Source organism: Mustela nivalis, assembly GCF_964662115.1.
Source record: "Mustela nivalis genome assembly, chromosome: 11".
In the NCBI taxonomy this organism is placed as follows: domain Eukaryota; kingdom Metazoa; phylum Chordata; class Mammalia; order Carnivora; family Mustelidae; genus Mustela; species Mustela nivalis.
Genome location: NC_139030.1, coordinates 81,082,326 through 81,101,501, shown reverse-complemented (window position 1 = coordinate 81,101,501; position 19,176 = coordinate 81,082,326). Strand labels below are relative to the sequence as shown.

Below are 19,176 nucleotides of genomic sequence, written 5' to 3'. Positions count from 1 at the left end.
GGATTTTGCCTTCCCAGGAAAGAGCACTACCGTCCACCTCCTTGTCCAAGCCCTTAAAGTTTTATCTACCAGGGTTCCAGGCTTGGCTTCCATCGTCAGTCAGGAAGATTGCGGGATCTCCCTCAAAAACACATCATCAATCCACCTCATCATGGGAGTTCAAAAGCTGCCATCATCTTTTCAAGTAAATACTATAAAACCCTTGAAATCAGGATCTTGTCCCTCATTTACCACACTACTGTTTAAATGACTACTTAAACTTTCAATCTGTCCATCCTCTGATTAAAATTCTCCATTGGCTTCTCACTGATTACATTTAAACCTCAAGCCGGTGGTGCCCGGGTGGCTTACTCATTAAGGGTCTGCTTTCTGCTCAGGTCATGATCCCAGGGTCCTGGGTTAGAGTCCCACATTGGGCTCCCTACTTGGCAGGAAGCCTGCTTCTCCTCCCCTTCGCCCCGCTTGTGTTTCCCCTCCTGCTGTCTCTCTCTCTGTCAAATAAATAAAATCTTTAAAAAATAAAATAAAAAATAAAGAAAATGCAAGCCAAACTCTATCAAAGGCTGCAAGATGTTGAATTAGTCCTTTACCTATTGTATTTTGAGAAATTAGCTTTACTGAAGCACAATTTATATACAATAAAATTAACCAGTTTTAACGGTACAATTCAATGAACTCTGACAAATACACTCATGATATAGAACACCTAAAATTCCCTTCTGGTTCTTTACAGTTAATCTCTTCCCCCAATCCCCTGGCATTTTTTTTTTTCCTGGAAAGAGCTAGATAGTAAATAATTTAGATTTTGCACTCCAAAGAGTTCCTATCACAACTATTCAAAAGCAGCCATAATACAGAAATGGCAATACATAAATGAGCATCGCTATGTTCCAATAAAAATTTTTAAAGAACTATTTACTTGAGATACTTAAAAGAGAGAACGCACATGTGTGCACATGGAGGAGGGGCAGAGGGAGAGGGAGAGAGAGAATCTCAAGCAGTCTCCCCACTGAGTGGGGAGCCTGACATGGGGCTGGGTCCCAGGACCCTGAGAGCATAGCCTGAGCCAAAGTTAGAGTCAAACGCTTAACCAACTGAGCCACTCAGATGCCCCTCCCATTAAAATTTTATTTACAAAATAGGCATCAGGCCAGCTTTGGCCCACAAGTGAGTGTTTTCTGACCACTGACCTATAGTTAAAAGATTTTGAAAAACGTTGATTATTTCTTAAATACGTTTCAGTCTTTGTCTCCTTAGTCCTCCTACTGGGACTTCAATTACACATAATTTAGATCATTTCATCTCTCTCTCTCAACATTCCATTAGAGTCTTTTTTACATCCTCTATTTCTCTCTTCTTTATGATCTTGTTTTTCTCTCCTTTCTGAATATGTGGACTGTATTTATAAGAGGTGCTAGTTGCATAATCACCATTTTATGGGTCTGTTTCTTTTATTTTTTCTCCTGATAATGGATCATACTTCACTTACTTGCATGTCTAGTAATTTTTTAAAAAAGAATTTCTTTTTAAGCAATCTCTACACCCAATGTGGGGCTTGATTTTACAACCCTGAGATCAAGAGTCACCCGTTCCACCGACTGAGCCAGGCAGACCCCTTCTAATAATTTTTTTGTTGTTGTTGGATGCTAGATGTTGTGAATTTTATGTATTGATTGCAGGTTTTGTTGTATTCTTTTACATACTGGTTCATAGTTAAAGTATTTGGACTCAGTTGGAGTCTTCTGAGGTTTGCTTTTGATCCTTGTTGTTGTAGGTCTAGAGCAGCCTTTAGTCTACAGCTAATTTTGCTTCACTACTAAGTTGACACCCTTCTGAGGATTCTATTCAATGCCTTGTGTTTTGTAAGATTTTTGTAAGACTGGCTAATAGGGGCATAAATGACACCCAATCCCATTTGGGCTCTGAGACTCTTCTGCCTTCTCCTTTCTTGTGGATCTTTCCTTGGCTTTGGGTAATTTTCTCTCCTGAATGCTGAACTCAACCCTTAGCCAAAAACTGGAGAAGTCACCTCTGCAGGTGTCCTGCACTGTTTCCAGGCGCAGTCCTCTCTTCTTGGGACTATGATCCATAAATTCCATCCATACTTTGACCACCCTAAACTCTGATATCAGATTTTTCAACTTAGAAAGACTTCCGGGGTCCAGGTTCCTCCCTCCCTGCACTTAAGCCTGGGAACAGTCTTCCCATAATAACGTAGTGCAATCATAGGGATTGCCTTCTTTTTCCCCTTCTCTCAAGAACCACAAGCAAGTTGTCCAAAATCTCAAAACCACTGTTCTTTTTTTTTAAATTTATTTTTAATTTTTTTTATAAATATATAATGTATTTTTATTCCCAGAGGTACAGGTCTGTGAATCACCAGGTTTCCACATTTCACTGCACTCACCGTAGCACATACCCTTCCCAATGTCCATAACCCAGCCACCCTCTCCCGATCCTCTCCCCCCAGTAACCCTGTTTGTTTTGTGAGGTTAAGAGTCACTTATGACTTGTCTCCCTCCCGATCCCATCTTCTTTCATTTATTCTTTTCCTACCCCCAAACCTCCCATGTTGCATCTCCACTTCCTCATATCAAGGAGATCAGATGATAGTTGTCTTTCTCTGATTGTCTTATTTTGCTAAGCATGATACCTTCTAGTTCCATCCACATCGTTGCAAATGGCATCGTTGCAGAGTATTCCATTGTATATACACATCTTCTTTATCCATTCATCTGTTGAAAACCAGTTTTATATATAGTTTGTCCAGTTCTCTAATTGCTTAGAGCTGGAGTATAAATCTCACCCTTGTTGCTCCATCATGACAGAAACTAGAACTCCCCTTGTATCTCTTTTTATCTTATCTTCTACTTCTTTCCCAGATTCCACACTGTGCTTGCAGTCTTGTTCTCTTTTTGCCCCTTGAATCCACAAAACTCCTATATGTCACACCCTCTATCCAGAATGCTTTCTGTGCAGATTTTTGTTCACTGCTGTCCACAGGTAGGTCTTAGCTCAAATGCTCAAATTGCTTTGGGGAGGGTTTTTCTAAATCCTTATACCATTGCAAAGTAACTCCCTACTGTTCCTGGCACTCAATTTCCTTCATTGTGCATATCATTCTGAAAACACCCTAATTTATTACTTGGTCTCCCACCAAAATGGAAGCTTCATGATGACAAGCTTTTTGCTTCCCTATTTTACTACCATATCCCAGCTCTTAGACTAACACCTGCAACACAATAGATGCTCAATAAATATTACTTGATATATACAATACTGAGGACATCTCAATATTCTATGCTCTCTATACAATAGCTGATGTCTCTTTTCATTTGAAAAGTTAATTTTTATAAAAATTGTATTATATAAAGCCCCAAAGTTAACAGAACAAATTAACTAAATAGTGATTTGCAAGCAAATTTAGATATTCAGATTTAGGTGGAAGATCTGTCAAGGGCATCTCAAAGGCAGTGTTGCCTTGGGTGACAGGTTGGTAGATAGACTCTTTAGAGTCCTTCTAATGTTTCCGATTTTGTGAAGGCTGCTAGTGATCTTCATGTTGCTACATCCTGAATTTCATGCTCAGCTCTCATTATACGTGACTAACTAGCAGTTTCTGACATAGCTGATAACCACCTTCTTTGTAAATGTGTTCTTTGCTTGGCTCTAGTGATACGCCATGTTTTTTTATTTTCCTCCTTCCTTGGCCATTTGGCTTACTCCGTCTCACCTTAGTCCCTCTTCCAAACCTCTTAACAGTGGGGTGCTCAAATCCCTCAACCTCTTCTTCTGTTTACTATCAACTCCTCTTGTCAGTTTGGGCCCACTCAGGTGATGGATACCACACGTAACTTAAATGAAGGAAGTTTAAAATAAGGAATTAGTAAGCCATTTTGGAAAACTAATTGTGCAGATTTCAAGATAACTGTAAGGGGCGGTGTAGGCCAAGAGAGAGTGCTTGAAGAAGGACAGGCTCAGAAGGGGGTTCAGCCCTCCCTGAAGAAACTGCAGCCCAGTGGAAGGAGAAATTTGTTGGTTCACTGTCACCGTGCAAGCAGGAACAAGCCTCTGGGAGGCAGGTGAGCCGAGGCTGACAGGCATGTGTGCATTGGGCGTTGGGTGTCTGTGTCGGGAAGGCCATGGGAAACAAATCCCCAGGTGGGTATGAGCAGAGGCTGATGATGGGATAACGGGATTGGTCCAACAAAGGAGACGGGATGTGCAGAGGGGATTGAGGCACCACTGCAAGGCACTGCTGCAACCGGGAGTTCGAAAGGCCTGGCTCTGCTGGGATCTTGTACCCTTCTGTGCCAGACTCAGCCCAGATGCCTGGACTGCTGTAAGGGAGGGTAGTCTTGCCTCCCAGCATGTATGGGGGGGGGGGCTGAGGGGAGAAGTGAGGGAGCAGTGGTTGGTGCTGTGGGGTATAGGCCCATACTGCTTGGGGGTTGCAGCCAAATTGCCATGACTGGGTCAAGGGCTTAAGAGAGCACTGGGGCAAGAGTGGGGCAGCCAAATGCTGGGAAGAGCTAGACCCCGGATACCAAGGGGTGGGAAAAACATGCAAATGGGACACTGGATGAAAAAAACAAAAAGTGCCCTCTCAAAACCTGGTGGGTGAACATCAGGCCCAGGACAAGAAACCATTCCTCTTGTGATGCCTCACTAGTACCTTCTACTGCAAAACTTAACACTGTGTCACCTGGTAAAGGAAAACCATTAAAGGACTCAGATCTACTGGCACAGATGGAAGGGTGTGCCGATAACCGACCACATCCTTGGTGAGTTCCTCCAGTTTGATGGCTATAAATACCATCTACATATTGACAACTCTGGAATTTGTATTTCCAGCCTACTCTCCTGCCCTAAACCCTGAATGTGCACAGCCAACTCCTAGTTGATGTCACACTTGGTTGTCTACCAGAAACTGAAATTTAAAAGGCTCTAAAGTGACCACAGCTCACCCCTTCCTCAAAACAAAATGACCAGTGTTGCTATGAACCTAAAAATGACTATCTTCCCCTACCCCCAAATACAGTCAAAAACCAAAAAAAGGAAGTGAGGGGAACGGGAAAGGAAAACTACCCCAATCACCTTTACCCCCAACTAGGGAATGGCAATACTATCTCATCAGTTCCTCAGACCCAGTGCTCTGGTGACAGTTCTTTCTCAGAGCCCACATCATATTCCTCAGTTCTATGTGTGAAATACATGCAGGATCTAATCACTTGTCAGCACAGCCATGCCCATCACCTGGGTCCAAGCTCTCATTGTCTTCACCTTGCGACTGTTGCAATAGCTATAAAACAGCGACTGGAGCCATCTTTTTCTAAAGCCTGAGTGAGATTTGTGTCATGGCCATGCTGATTCCCCTGCAACAGTTCTCCAATTTCTTCCAGTAACAACCAGTCTTTAAAAGCCTGCAAAGCCCTCCAGGTTCCTGCCCCCTCGTAACCCCCCTCAATTTCCTACTTCTCTCCCCCTCCTCCACTCTGCACCAGTGACATCAGCCTCCTCCCTGTTGCTCGAACATTCTAGGCAGGTCTTCGACCTGTCCTATTTCTCTGCCTGGAACTTTTCTTCCTTGACAGTGGCATGGCTTGCCTGCTCCTTCACTTCCTTCCTTCTAGCTCAGATACAACCTTCTGAAGGCGGCTGCCCTCATCATCCTATTTAGAATTATAATGTGACCTCCCCTCGACCATGGCACTCCTCATTTCCTTGAGCTGCTTTACTTTTTCTCACAGCCCATACATTTTGCACACTATATAATTTAGCATGATTGACAATTCTCCCCAGTGTACTCCTCTTTAGGGCAAAGCCTTTTGTCTGTTTTGTTCACTGTTGAGTCTCCAGTGTCTAAAACTCTATATGGTACATAGATGTATAGATAAATACATATGAAAATACATCTTAAATATGGCTAAACACATAAAAATACACAATAAATGGTTACACAAATGAATTCTATGAAAAAAATGTCATTCAATATAGTGTGAACATATTTCATGACATTTACATTCTTTAAATGGAGTAGGTTATACATGAAAACACTATGTAGCACATGGGGAATCTTCATTTAGTAATGACATCCCAATTCCACCTGGGGATGAATGGGACATCCCACCACTAATACCTGTAACTTTTAAAAAGAACCTGTGTATTTCACAAATTGCTTGCGCCACACTCTGTCTTGAGTGAATTAAAGAACGAATCAGAATTCTTTGTAGGATTTAGTCTTGTCACCCTATCCTCCATGGTCCCTTTTCAATGTCTTCACTCGTTTCTAAAGAAGTTTTCTTAGTAAACCTCAAATGACGGAAATTTGAAGAATCAGAACTCAGGATAGATGGCAATTTCACACTACACCATTACATGCCATTATTCTGGAGGTTGGATTTCCCCTACACTTCAGAACCCAAACCGCAATTTCCTTCCAACATCTAGGCAAACTCTTACAAAGCCAGTCCCTCTCCTCCTCCCCACCTTGTTTTAGCCTCATTCACTCCTAGACAGCAAATGTGCTCTGTAGTTCTTTTGCTTCTTCTCTACTATAGGGGAAGCAAGGAGGCTGTCAGAGGGGGGAAGCAAGGGGGCTGTCAGAGGTAGGTACCCTAAAAAAGGAGGCAACTCACAACCAGACTGGGAGGGAAGCCAGACAACTCAAAGGCACAGAACTTGAACTACCGCAATTGATGCCCACTGACCCAGAGTTGTTAGAGACAGATCAGGTTATGTATGCACCCACCTCTTTTCAAAAAGCTGTAGATGTGTATCAGTTGCAGAAAGCTGACATCTGAAATTATAAAAAGAATATAAATTATGTAAATCTCTGGTTACACTAAATACCACATTTCCATATATATGTAGACATCTTTATCTATTTCTAGTGGGTTTTTTTGGGGGTTTTGTTGTTGTTGTTTACTGAAGAGGGGAGTTATTTACATTGTTATATCTGACAATGACACACTTAACCATGGGGAATTAACTTATAAATACAACTTTATTTCTTAGTGAACAAATTTCCTAAAGAGTTCCATCTATGTAGGCTCACATGTACCTGTACATTTTTGTCTAACATAGAATTTTGTTAATATTTAATAATACACTGTTTCTTAGCAAAGGTAGTGAAATAAATAGAACAAGTTTAACTGATTTTTTTATTAACTGGTTTCCCACTTGATAAACTATATACCTAGTAATTTAGAACAGAAATGATCAATCTACCTATCAGCTATGTACTATTCCAAAGATCTGATGTCACTCACCATGCATACACAACTGTGCACCCATGTGCACACATATACCCATATCCATACGCACACAAAAATGTGCAGACCATTTGCACAAAACTGGATTTCAACAACGTGATTGGATTGTAACTGTTTTAGTAAACTCACTTTTTGGTCCTATTCATTACAAAAAAAAGAAGTAGAAAAAAAATGGGTCTTTTAAGGAAGGGCTGCAGGAAGTAATTTAGATAAACATTATATTTCAAGAGGTTAAACTAGCTCAAAAGAGAGGGAAGAATATTATGAACGAGTTTAGTTTATAAATCCAAGTTTCTAGACCATAAATTCAGTTGATTATAGCACGATGTATTTAACAAGGCTAATGCAACAGCTTGGGTTAATATGTAGATCTACTAACTATATAGAAGGGGCTATGCTGTTGTTATTAGTGGGCTGGAATGAAGTTAGCATTTGAGAACTAAGTAACAGGCAGGTAAGAGCCATTACAGTGAGAGCATGTCACCAGCTAGTCCTTTGGTAAATTCAAGCTCCAAATCTTCTAAGAGAAGCTACAGAGGAAAAATCTCCCTTGGGAGCAGTAATGCTGTTTGTCATCCAGACTACCACTGAATTCATAGTTGAGGCCAATGGAGAAGTAAGTTATAAAGACAAGTGAACATTGATCAGCTGTGTATCCAGCACTTTGGTTGAAACAGCAGTAATTGTGGCCAGGGTACTAAGCACAACAGCAATAGCGAGGACTCTCCAAAGTGCACCTTCAGGGACCACAGTATAAGCTAGAAGGGGGCCCTCCCTCTTTTACCAACCTTGAGAATGAGGTTTGCCTGGGGATGAGCTTGTGGGTCTCCTTACACACTTAGCTCTTACTTACTCTACACACCAAACTGATGGAACGACATTTTAAGAATCGTTTCAAGACTCTCAACTTTTTCAAGATTGAGAAAAAACAATTAAAAACATGTATTTTACTAAATTACTAGTACATAAGAGAATATGGATGATTCTATAAAGCTCATTACTGAGAAATAATCCAAAAGTCAGATTTGGCTATTAGGGAATTGGGAGTATCATGTTCTTAAGGGAGTCCCCTCATGTCAAATTAAGTGGATGACTGTCAAACAAAAGCCTAAATTTCACTGGAAACACTTCATACCATTTGGATCACACGATAATAGCGGAGACTATGGCTTATACTTTATGATCTCACAAAGTTGGCAGCAAAAACATACCAATTTTTGTTACCCAGATCTCTTTAAACTGCTTCACAACCATTGGTTCTTAGACTAGTGGCATAAAGGTAACTGAACTTTGAATACCTGGGTTTCTGGATTCAGTTACTCTCCATGGGAATGCCTGATTATAACTGTAAGACCACAGGTTACTCTTTGACTATGAGGGCATGATTACGGACTCATTCTCCCTGCACCACCCCACTCTTCCCCCTCCCCCGCCCATTTAAGAGAATCCACTAATGACAACTGGTGGGTTGTGATTAATACTGTTATCTGATTAATACTAATTGGCCCACATTGGAATCAAAATTCTTGATCAACATGTTGTTTAACCAGCTGAGGTGTACTAAATACATGTAAGGGGCTAAAGAAAACCTCACAAATTGTATATCAAATGAACATTCTCTTAGTCATATCAGGAATTTATATGCTTTAATGACTACCATCAAAAGCAATGGTTCCCAAATTTAGCTGAACAAAAGAAGCACTTCAGACTTTCTAAGTCAAAATCTACAAGAGGTATTAGTTTTGTTTTAAAGCTTCCCTAGAAAACCCTGGTGTGCAGTTAGGTTTTAAAATACCAGTGCCACTTGCTGATCTGCTTTGGGAATTTTTTTTTTTTTTAACATTCTGTAGTATGCTTGTATAACCTTAATGACTACAACCCTCCAGTTCTTTGAGAATGGATTACATTATTTTTTAATTAGCCCAAGTCAGTTAGGTGAATATGGATGCCTTATTACAAATTTGGATAATACCAATTTTTGTTAAAAAAAAGCATTGAGAATATGTAGGAGTACTGCAAAATGGGTTTGCAGACAAACAAGAGAGCATGCGTGAACATAGTGTGCCTTCGTTTTCTTAACTTTGAAGGCCATTCCACTTCCTTTTCCTTCTTCGTTTAGCTGGATTCCAGGCCCTTCTGCTAAGTTTTCTGTCTCTTTTGGCCTACAAACCCATTCCATTTAAAAACTGGACTAGTGGTTATTTTTAAATAGAGGACAGTATCAATATGGGAAATAAAATTTAGGATGAATTCTACAGATACTGATATTGGACATCAGTTATATAAAATTTTATAAATGCAGTAATTTGAATATACCATATATACCAATACACACAGCTAGTATTACCAATTTCTCTCTTGTGCACAATCTATAAGTTTTACAATATCAGATTCTCCAAGGAATACTTTCTAATAAATCAAAAGAAACTTCCACCAAAATACACACAAAAAAATCTACCCTCAGACTCAAATTCAATTTATAAAATTCTGTCTACACTTGACCAAAATCAAGTCAGTCACTGGGGACACGTTAACACTCATTACAAGAATAGGGTTTGGAATCAGACAGATTTAGGCCCAAATCCCCACACCCTAGTTAACTATTCATAGGCTCTTGAATAAGTTTTTGTATCATTAAGTCTGAGTTTTTTCATAGGATGTTGTGAAAGTCAAGAGGGCTTTAAAATCAGCATTAAATATCATCTGAACAACTGAGTGGTTGGTCTACATTTTCCACTTTTTACCTAGTTGCAAACCAAAGACCAAATTATTAATGAAAGTAAAAAACATAATTCTTACACCATATTATTTGTCATACCTCCAATAATGCAGTACACATCTTAACTTCTGAAGCTGAATCCTTTCAAACTTCCTGCTAAGACACTTGGTGATCATGAAGTGCATTCGTCTGATACTTCCAGAGCGCCTACAACCACCACATGCCAGGCATTGTGCTGAGGCACTGAAGAAGTACAACTGCAGAAAAGAATTTTGAGACTTCAAATTTTAATTTTCCCACACTGCAAGAATTGAGTATAGTTTTGTGTTATTTGAACTGTACTGTTATCCAACTATTCAAATTTAACAATTTGTTACTAAAAAATATGCAAGATTGTTTTGAGCTCCTCCCATAAAATTACAAGGCCATGTCTGCTCCACTCATTCATTGGAGGATCAATTAAGGCCCTAGTATGAGGATCAGACACTTAAGTGACACCATTGCGAATTTGCTATCCCTAAAATTCACCAAGGACTTTTCAAGACTTTCCAGCTATTCAGGTTCTCCTGAGGGCTAGCTTCATGATCCATCTCTGCACCGTTCCCTGTTAGATTCACTGTCACTATTCCGTCTCCTCAAACTTCTAGCTAGATAATGGATTTGGTACAAGGCATGCAAAGGAGAAAATGTCTTTTAGAATTCAAGATTTGAATTTAAGTTCCATTTAAGCATCTCTCCATGCAACCCACTCAAGTATGTAAAACTTGCACTAAGCTTCCAGAATAGCAGGGATTGCCTTCCATTTCCTTTCCTACCCAAAACTGATGACCAGTAAGATGAAGTATCTAAAGTTTCCATACCAAGATGCGTGGTGTACTAAGTTTAGTTTGTTAAGTAAGAGTAATTTTGCCATATTCTCGAACTTTCCTTCCTGTGAATGAGGTATGGAGTAAAATAATGAATTTATAAACAGAAAGTCACATCAAGTGACACCATCTCAGGTGTTAGAACAGAGTATCAAATGCAGGCCCAACCAGCTTGGCTGTGCCCTTTCCTAGCAGTACCCTTAGGCAACATTGACATAATCGACAATTTCCATCTTATAAAGCTCATGTGAGGACTAATTAATGCACATGAAACACTCAGAACAATGTCTGGCACATGGTAATAAGGACATAAATGTTGTTATTAACTGTTTGCTTAACACTTTTATTTATCCCTGCTTTGGGGAATAGAAATAATTCATAATAATTTTGCTAACCTGAAATGTTTTAACGTTCATATCCATGGAATACAAAATACCTATTGACTATGTGCACCATATAGTAAAATATATGATCTTCAATCTTCATTATCTAACAGTTTTCCTCCCCAAGTGGAGACAAACTAATAGCAGTAAAAGATAGCTTATATAAAATTAGGCTATAAAAATTGAGTCTCAAGTTACAGTAGATAGGCAAAAATAAAACCTGTGTACTACTCAGCTATTCAAAATAAGTATCTAAAAATGTAACAAAAATAGCATCATCTGGATTTAACATTTTGAAATTATTTTCCAAATTGAGGAACTAAATAATATTTAGAAACCCCAGATGATGCCAATGTACTAGTTTTCTGGGGATGCAGGCATCATCTTGAACTCACTCTGGTGGTCTCCCAAGCCTTTCTTGATACCTAACATACACACTGGGGGAATGGAATATCAACAGTGCTTTACTAGGACAAGGATTCTTATGGAGAAGGTCTACCAGCATCCTGGGGGTTTGGGAGCTGTACATGTCTAGGTATACAATGCTACAACAGGTGATTCTAATACATCCTTTGGAGAGACAGGTGTCCCTTCCCCCATCCCCTTTTAAAATTCACTGACATAAAGAATCCTTGTATTCACAACCACATTTTATTTTGTGAGGCTGTGTTCCCTAATTGCAATGAATTTTCAATCTTTAAATAATATAACTATATAACAATTCAAAATAAACACTGTCCTGGATTTGAAAATGATAGCAGAGAATACAACTTAACAAGTGAATAAAGATTACATCATTTTTGCAGTTAGAAAACTATGTATCCACCCTCGAAATTCTTCAAGTAAGTCATCAAAATTTATTCACATCAACAGGACTAAATGATTAGGATGTATTATTCTTTGAAATTAAGACATTAAAGAACTGAGAAAAACAGCATGAATGACCACTTGCTGAAAAGAAAGCAATGTCAACACGTGCCATTACGAGCTTTATGAGCTAAAATAATAATTAAGAGTCAAAACGTGTAACTGTGTTAGGTGACCCATTTTTGTTTTTCACTGCAGTTATCATTCTCTGGCCATTCAACCCAACTGGAGTTCAGAAACGTGTTTCAATGTACTTATCAGCATTTAGAAGCATAAACATGAACCTGTACTCCCAAACCAGCATCTCAAAGCTCTAGATCTACATCTGATTTGTACAACCATACTTGAGACAAAATATAAATTTAACTTTACTGATTTTTAGTGATTTAAAGTAGCACTTAAATTTGCATTTATTGAAATTTCATATGTAGGTTTTACACCTTTCATATTTATTAACTCAACAATCTGAATTGTTCTATTTCCCAAGGTGTCATAATTATTTAACTGGGGACTGAGAACAACGAAACAACTGTGCTACCTAAACTACCAGTATCTTCCTATAGACAAACACCCTCCCATTACAGAAATCCAATTATGAAATCACAAGGGTGGAACCCTTCGGCTCACCATTCTACACCTGCCCTACTAGTGCTCAAGTATGGTAAAAGTATCCTGAGAATAATGTTCATGATAGTTTTCATCTGCATCTTAACTGCATCATGTACAAGTGGAAAATGTAGATTTTAAGAGCATAAGGCTTATAATTCTACAGTACAAATGGAGACAAAATTAAATGCAGTAAGAGAATATTTGCCAAGTTTAAAAAGAAAATTATAACCCAAGAGACGCATGGGGGAAAATATTTATGTGAAGCTTTTAATCCATTTTAGAATTCAGTTGTTGTAACTTGACCATAAATTTAAACAGAAACCATCTTCTGAGACATACATTCTAATATATGTATCAACAGTACTGATAGTCAGCCAAGAGCTGGTTATTTCAACTCATTAGTAACATTCCACTTTTCTATCCAACATCAACCTATAGTGGTTTGCCCCAATTACACGGCTGAAATACTGTCTTATGAAAACAAAATGAAACAAAATTAAATAAAATTGAAGATAAAAATACTTTGAAGTTAAAGCAAACTATAATCCTTGGTGGATCAATCATGTAAAAAACATTGGTGAAAGTTGGAAGCACAGGATAACTGACATGAATCTTCAGCACAAAGTACATCTTTGAAAACATGAAACGATGACTCTTTGGAGGACAATAGCTAAATACCCAAGAATCATCAGGTTTGAAAAATATTGCTTAATCACTCCCCATAACACAGCTGCAAGAACTGAAGATCTCGTTAAAAAATACCAAGGTAATCATATTTATTGCATCTTTAGAATGCATTTTAAACAGAAAATTAACAGTGCACCCCAGCTTCACCAAAATATATATTTAAGAGAGGGGCAACCTAAGAAAGATATTTATAAACAAAGTATCGGCTGTATGTGCTTTTCAAAGGTCTGAATTAAATACAACCAGCTGCCAACTTTGTGCTCTGACATACTTGAATTAGTGGGTGTGTGCATACTAAATCATTTATTTTTGTCTATAATAAATGAAATAAAAACACTGCCCTATACAATCCACTATTAGCAGTGAGTACAACAGCAAAAAATTATTATACAATTTATACATACTAAAATATTTTCTCTCTAGAGATAACGTAAAACAAAACCCAATCATGAGAGGACTTAATTTGGGAATCTCAAAATACAAGAGGGGAAAATCAAATCCGGAAGTGTATAGAGCCCAAAATAAAGGTTCCTGGTCATAAGGCTAGAAGATTAGTAAGTGCATATGGTAGAATAAAGCATGCTCATCAAATGTATGCTTGGGTCTGTGTATATTTATCAAACCTTTAAATTAAACAAGAGTAGCTAAAGAAGTGTCTTAAGCAGAGCAAGATAACTGGGAACGGTGTCATTTCTTTTACCATTTTTGTTACCCAACTTATACAATGCGCAAAGTGCTAAGCAACACTACAAAAACACATTTACATCAACACTGAAGACCTGGGGAAATGAAATTCAACAATTTTATTTTAATGAGCTGTATTTTCTAAATTTTTGTTTTATTTTTTCCTGTTTTCATACAGTATTGAAAACAAAACGCGGCACATTCACATTTTCCCGAGGAACTGTAAAGATGATCTCTACAGGGATAAATGTTGTAAAGCCTGAAGCTCAATCAACTGATGTTGAAAACTCTCAAAGGGAGTAAAGGCTTGATCTGAATGGTCTAGAACATGTACTGTAATTTAATAGAAGAGATGGTCGTCTTAATATTTAATGATTTAAAAGAACTTCTCAGTCCATGCGGAAGAGTACAGTCCAAGAATAAATCAAATTTCTGAACGCATTTTATGCTACATATGTGTATACTTTGCGATCCTCAGGTGTTCGTGCCAAATATTCTCTCTCAATAAGTCCTTCAATACGTTTCTTAATAACAACTGGACTTGGTAAGAATCGAGCCTTCAATTGCTGAGTTACCTAAAAGAGAAAGTAAAAAAAAACTAATTCCTACCAGAAAATTTTAAAAATGTATTAACACTTCCATATAAACACAAAAATTCTTATCTTTGAAAAGAAGTGATGTGTCATTTTAAGATTCAGATCAAATTCTACAAATCAGATTAGCAAATTCAAAAATTTAACTTTAAGAAGGTTTTATTTGAAAATGTAATATATGGGTTAGAACATGCCTCCTTCACATGAGAATATGAATGCTGAAGTGGGTTAGTAACTGAATTAGTTGGGACTATATGAATGCATAGTACATTATGGTTTAACCATTCTGATGGTCTAAATGTACTAACCTCTCCGTTACTCTCCCAACTCACAGAATTTAGGAACCATGATGTATTTAAGAGAACAGACTCTGGACCCCAGAGTCTCTAGATTCAAATCCTAGCTCTCCCATTTATGACCACTGGGCTCCTGAGAAAGTAAAGTAATTGCATATGCTAAATGAATTAATGGTGCTTCCTGGTCCTGGTAAATGCTACTGTTTGTCATTCTTTTTTCCTGCTGTTGTCAGGATTCTAGGTATCGTGACACATTGGTAAAAATAAAATGGTAACTACAGCAGCAGCTGAAGTCTGTGCATTGTTTATCAGTCATTCTGTATTTATTTATTTATTTATTTATTCCGTGCTCTTAAACCTGCAAAGTGGGTTGTCTTCTACAAATGAGGAAAACAGCCAGACAGTAAGACTGACATGCATGCATTATTGTAAACAGAGCCAGGAGTCAGAGATGAGAACCAAACCCTTCTGCCCGCAAAGATCGTTTTCCCCACTGACCCTTCGTGCCTCTCTTGCAGAACACCCATCCACCCAAAAGCCAGCTTTCCTTTTACTCCTATTGGAGAGTTCATTTCCCAGAGCCACAATGGATCGGCAATTCTTTGAAATGTGAACTTCAGTACTTCTGCCTCTAGCTAAAAATCTATCTTCCTTCTGGTATTATCCCTCCAGTATCAACAAACTTGTTCTCAACCCATGTGAGATCTCTCATCCTCTGACCCTTTCTTCTAAGCTACTAACAATTTCTTCTGACCTACCTCCTTGATGGGGTCCAGACTGCAGGCAAGATCACTTTCAGCTACACTCTGAACAGTACCCTCAAATCCCAGATTCCTTTGGTACTCTTCATCAAAAATCTGCTTCACATTTACATCATTCAGAATCTACAACTTGGGTTCTTTGCTGAGTAAAGTCGTCATTTTTACACCTTTGGGGCAGACCAGGAGACAACAAGATGCAGCCCACAGGCCAAACAGCCCTGCGGCCTATTTTGTAAATCCTTACTGGAACACAGCCACACTCCTTTGTAACCAGTGGCTGCTTTCACATTACACCGATCTCTGGTACACACTGGTAACACAAACTTCATGTGTTCAAGTTCAGCAACTTCCTGAGCACCATTCACCTCACATCCTGTTTGTCTGCAATTCCTCACATTCCCACACCGTACACATACACATTTATTCACACTTGTATCCACCCTTGTTTAGTACACCCCGGCACCCTGCCCTGGGTTCTCGAGAGAGGCATAGTCAGTACTATCCTTGTCAACATGTCTAGCACCCACCTGTGTTCCCTGCACAGTCCTCTCACCTTTCAACTGTCCCTCAACCCCCATTTTCTTTATTCCTTCTTTATTCCTAGGACATAAACATGAGTATCTTCCCATCAGAAAAACAAAATCCAGGACACTCCAACTTAACACTCAGTCCCCTAGTACTGTTCTCTGCTCCTTCCCATGAGCCAGCATCTCAAAGGACAAGGCCCCTTCCTGGTGCTTTCAGCTCTACTTCCTTCTCGAAGCACTGCCATCAATGTCACTCTACCAGAGCCATGAAAATGGCTGAGAAAACTAATGAGTTACCTTATTAGCAACAGGGCATTAGTTTTGAAATGACTGACCAATCACTCATGTAATTCTTTCTCTGCCAATGTGATATAAAAGTCAGCTTGTACAAAATACTGCAAATGCAGAACAGAGTAGCACGCTGCCCCTCCCTCCCTCCATTTAGCCTCCAAATCAGAAAACTAGGAGTCCTTGACTCCCTTTGTTTCCCATGACCAGTAAGTCCTATTGGTTCTACTTCCATTCATCTTCACTTAGCTCTCTATCCTCTACCAATACTTTATTCAGCCCTAATCATTCTTACCCATTCCAATGGCAACACTGACTTTTAAAAATAATGGTAGCTTGTTCATATTAAGTAGGGAAAATTTTTTATTCTTCATGTGACAATTTTCTATTACGAATATATTAGTTCTTAAAGTGTGCACATATTTGGATGTACTGATGTGTTTAATTATCAAGTAACTGCCATACTTTTAATGATAAATGTTACCTAACTCTGGTTTCCTAATTTTAAAACTGTAAACAACCTGAAATATAGTGATTTCCTAAATGTGAACTATAGTATTATTTTGCTTTTCCTACATTAATCTAGTCTTTAAGCACCCTCACCTCTGCTACTAATACATTGTGCTGCATCTTCTTTCTGGATTTCATTATCCGCACAATAGCAGCTTCTATCTCATGTTTTCTGTCGTCATCCACTTTCTGCCTCGTTTCTTTCCTTTCTGGGTCAGATTCACCTTGTTTGGCAGCAACTAAAAGAGAAAGACACTTATCATGTAACTACCATTAATAAAAAAATGCAGTATATAAACAAACAATATAATTTAGAAAATACCTACAAAGAAAAACCAATTTCAATATGAGTATACATTAATTCAAGTAAACATTCAAAAGGTGCCTAATTCAATGTTTAACAAATATTTAAACAATTAATAATCATGGATATTAAAAAATCTTACAATTCTAACTTATTCTTTTTAAATATTAGGAATTTAATTTTATAGAGGTAATAAAACCAATTTTATTTTTATAAAATAGATTCCTCTTCTGGAAGAAAAATGGCAGCCAGATGTACTTAGTAGAAAAATTACCAGAAAATAATTTTCATTGCAGAGCCAACTAGTATTTTACTAACATCACCCCAAGACACTTTAAGGGAAGGAAAGAGTTATGTGTTGGCAAGATGCAGTTAACTCAATAGTTAGAAAGTACCACTAAGATGTCAGTTAAAGGAATAAGTAATTGTACTTGTCACAGACTACCTAAAAATTTATCATGTATCTTATTAATTTTTTTCCATCACAATCTCATTATCACTAATGCATACTCTATTCCAGCCTTCTGGGAAAGAGAAGTCTTACTCTGTTATTCCCTACTGTCTTCAAGGTAACTGCTCAGGGATTAAATACTGAAGTCCCTTTCTTTTACAACTCTGCTCTAACTGAAGTAAGAGAAAGAAAAATGGCATCTGATTTTTCATTTGGTCATCAGTAAGAGATAGGTATGAAATTTCTGGAGGCAAAAACGAAATTACAAAGAAGCACGTAAGACATTGCTGACTTAGGCACAGGCACACCAACAAGACAGCAGACACTACAATTTAGCAGAACATCATTCTAGTGTGCATATCTATTCAGGTGTTTCTCATTAGAACCCCTTGGTTAAGAATTCTATTTTCAGTATCTTTTCCCAAGTTAAAGATAATCAGTATCTTAACAAAAAAAGAGTAAAATTAGATTAAGATGACCTACTAAAAAAGAATAAATAATGCTTTTCCTCAAACAAGTCAATGTCATTAAAAAAAAAAGATACTGGTTTAGAGTAAATAGAAATTAAAAGGACATAAAAATCAATGTAATGCAGACACCATGATTGAATCCTGGATTTAAAAAGTGATATGAAAGACAATTTTTCTTTTTTTACAATTTACTTATTTTAAAGAGAGAGTGGGTGTGTGTGTGTGAGTATGGTTGGGGGACAGATAGAAAAGAGAGAATCTCAAGCAGACTCCGTGCTAAGTGCAGAGCCCAACTCAGAGCTTGATCTCATGATTCTGAGATCATGACTAGAGCTGAAATCAAGAGTTAGATGGTTAACCAACTGAGCCACCCAGGTGGCCCTGAAAGGCATTTTTGAGACAACTGTGGACAAATATATATGGGTGGTACACAAATATTTATTTATGCAAATAAGTATGTATGGAATTATTAATTTTCTTGGGTATGATATAGTATTACAATTATTTTAGAAAATATATAGCCTAAAGGAGTAAATGTATGCTGAAGTATTTGGGGCAGGGAGAAGTGTGATGTTTGCTGAATAGCTGTAGCAAATATATACATAAATGTATATATTTGAGGAAAGGGCGAGGGTAGAGTCAAAGGCACCAGAACAAATAGGACAAAAAGTTTAATGACTCATAAATACCAGTGATGGCCATATATCCATTATGGTGTTTCTCACTTATTCTATGGATTTGAAAATATTTAAAATAAAATGTTGGAGGAAGAAATAATTTTTTAAAACAATCTATTTTGTTCTGTTGGTTTTGGCCGCCTAAAGAGGTCTAGTCCAAAATAAATGGAAAGACTGTGGTTACACATACTGAATTTAAATGTTTTATAA

At 38.0% G+C, this 19,176-nt stretch overlaps 1 protein-coding gene across 2 annotated transcripts in view; it reads right to left on the bottom strand.

Annotated features, from left to right (window-relative positions):
* Positions 1-14,193: 14,193 nt before the first annotated feature.
* Positions 14,194-19,176, bottom strand: part of CUL3 (cullin 3) — a 91,606-nt gene continuing 86,623 nt past the window's right edge. For both annotated transcript variants that reach the window (XM_082690408.1, XM_082690409.1), the window contains 2 exons: positions 17,158-17,303; positions 14,194-14,664 (listed from right to left, as the gene is read on the bottom strand). In XM_082690408.1, the coding sequence (XP_082546534.1) occupies positions 14,533-14,664; positions 17,158-17,303 (278 nt within the window). In that variant the 3' untranslated portion in view covers positions 14,194-14,532. The remainder of the gene's footprint in view (positions 14,665-17,157; positions 17,304-19,176) is intronic.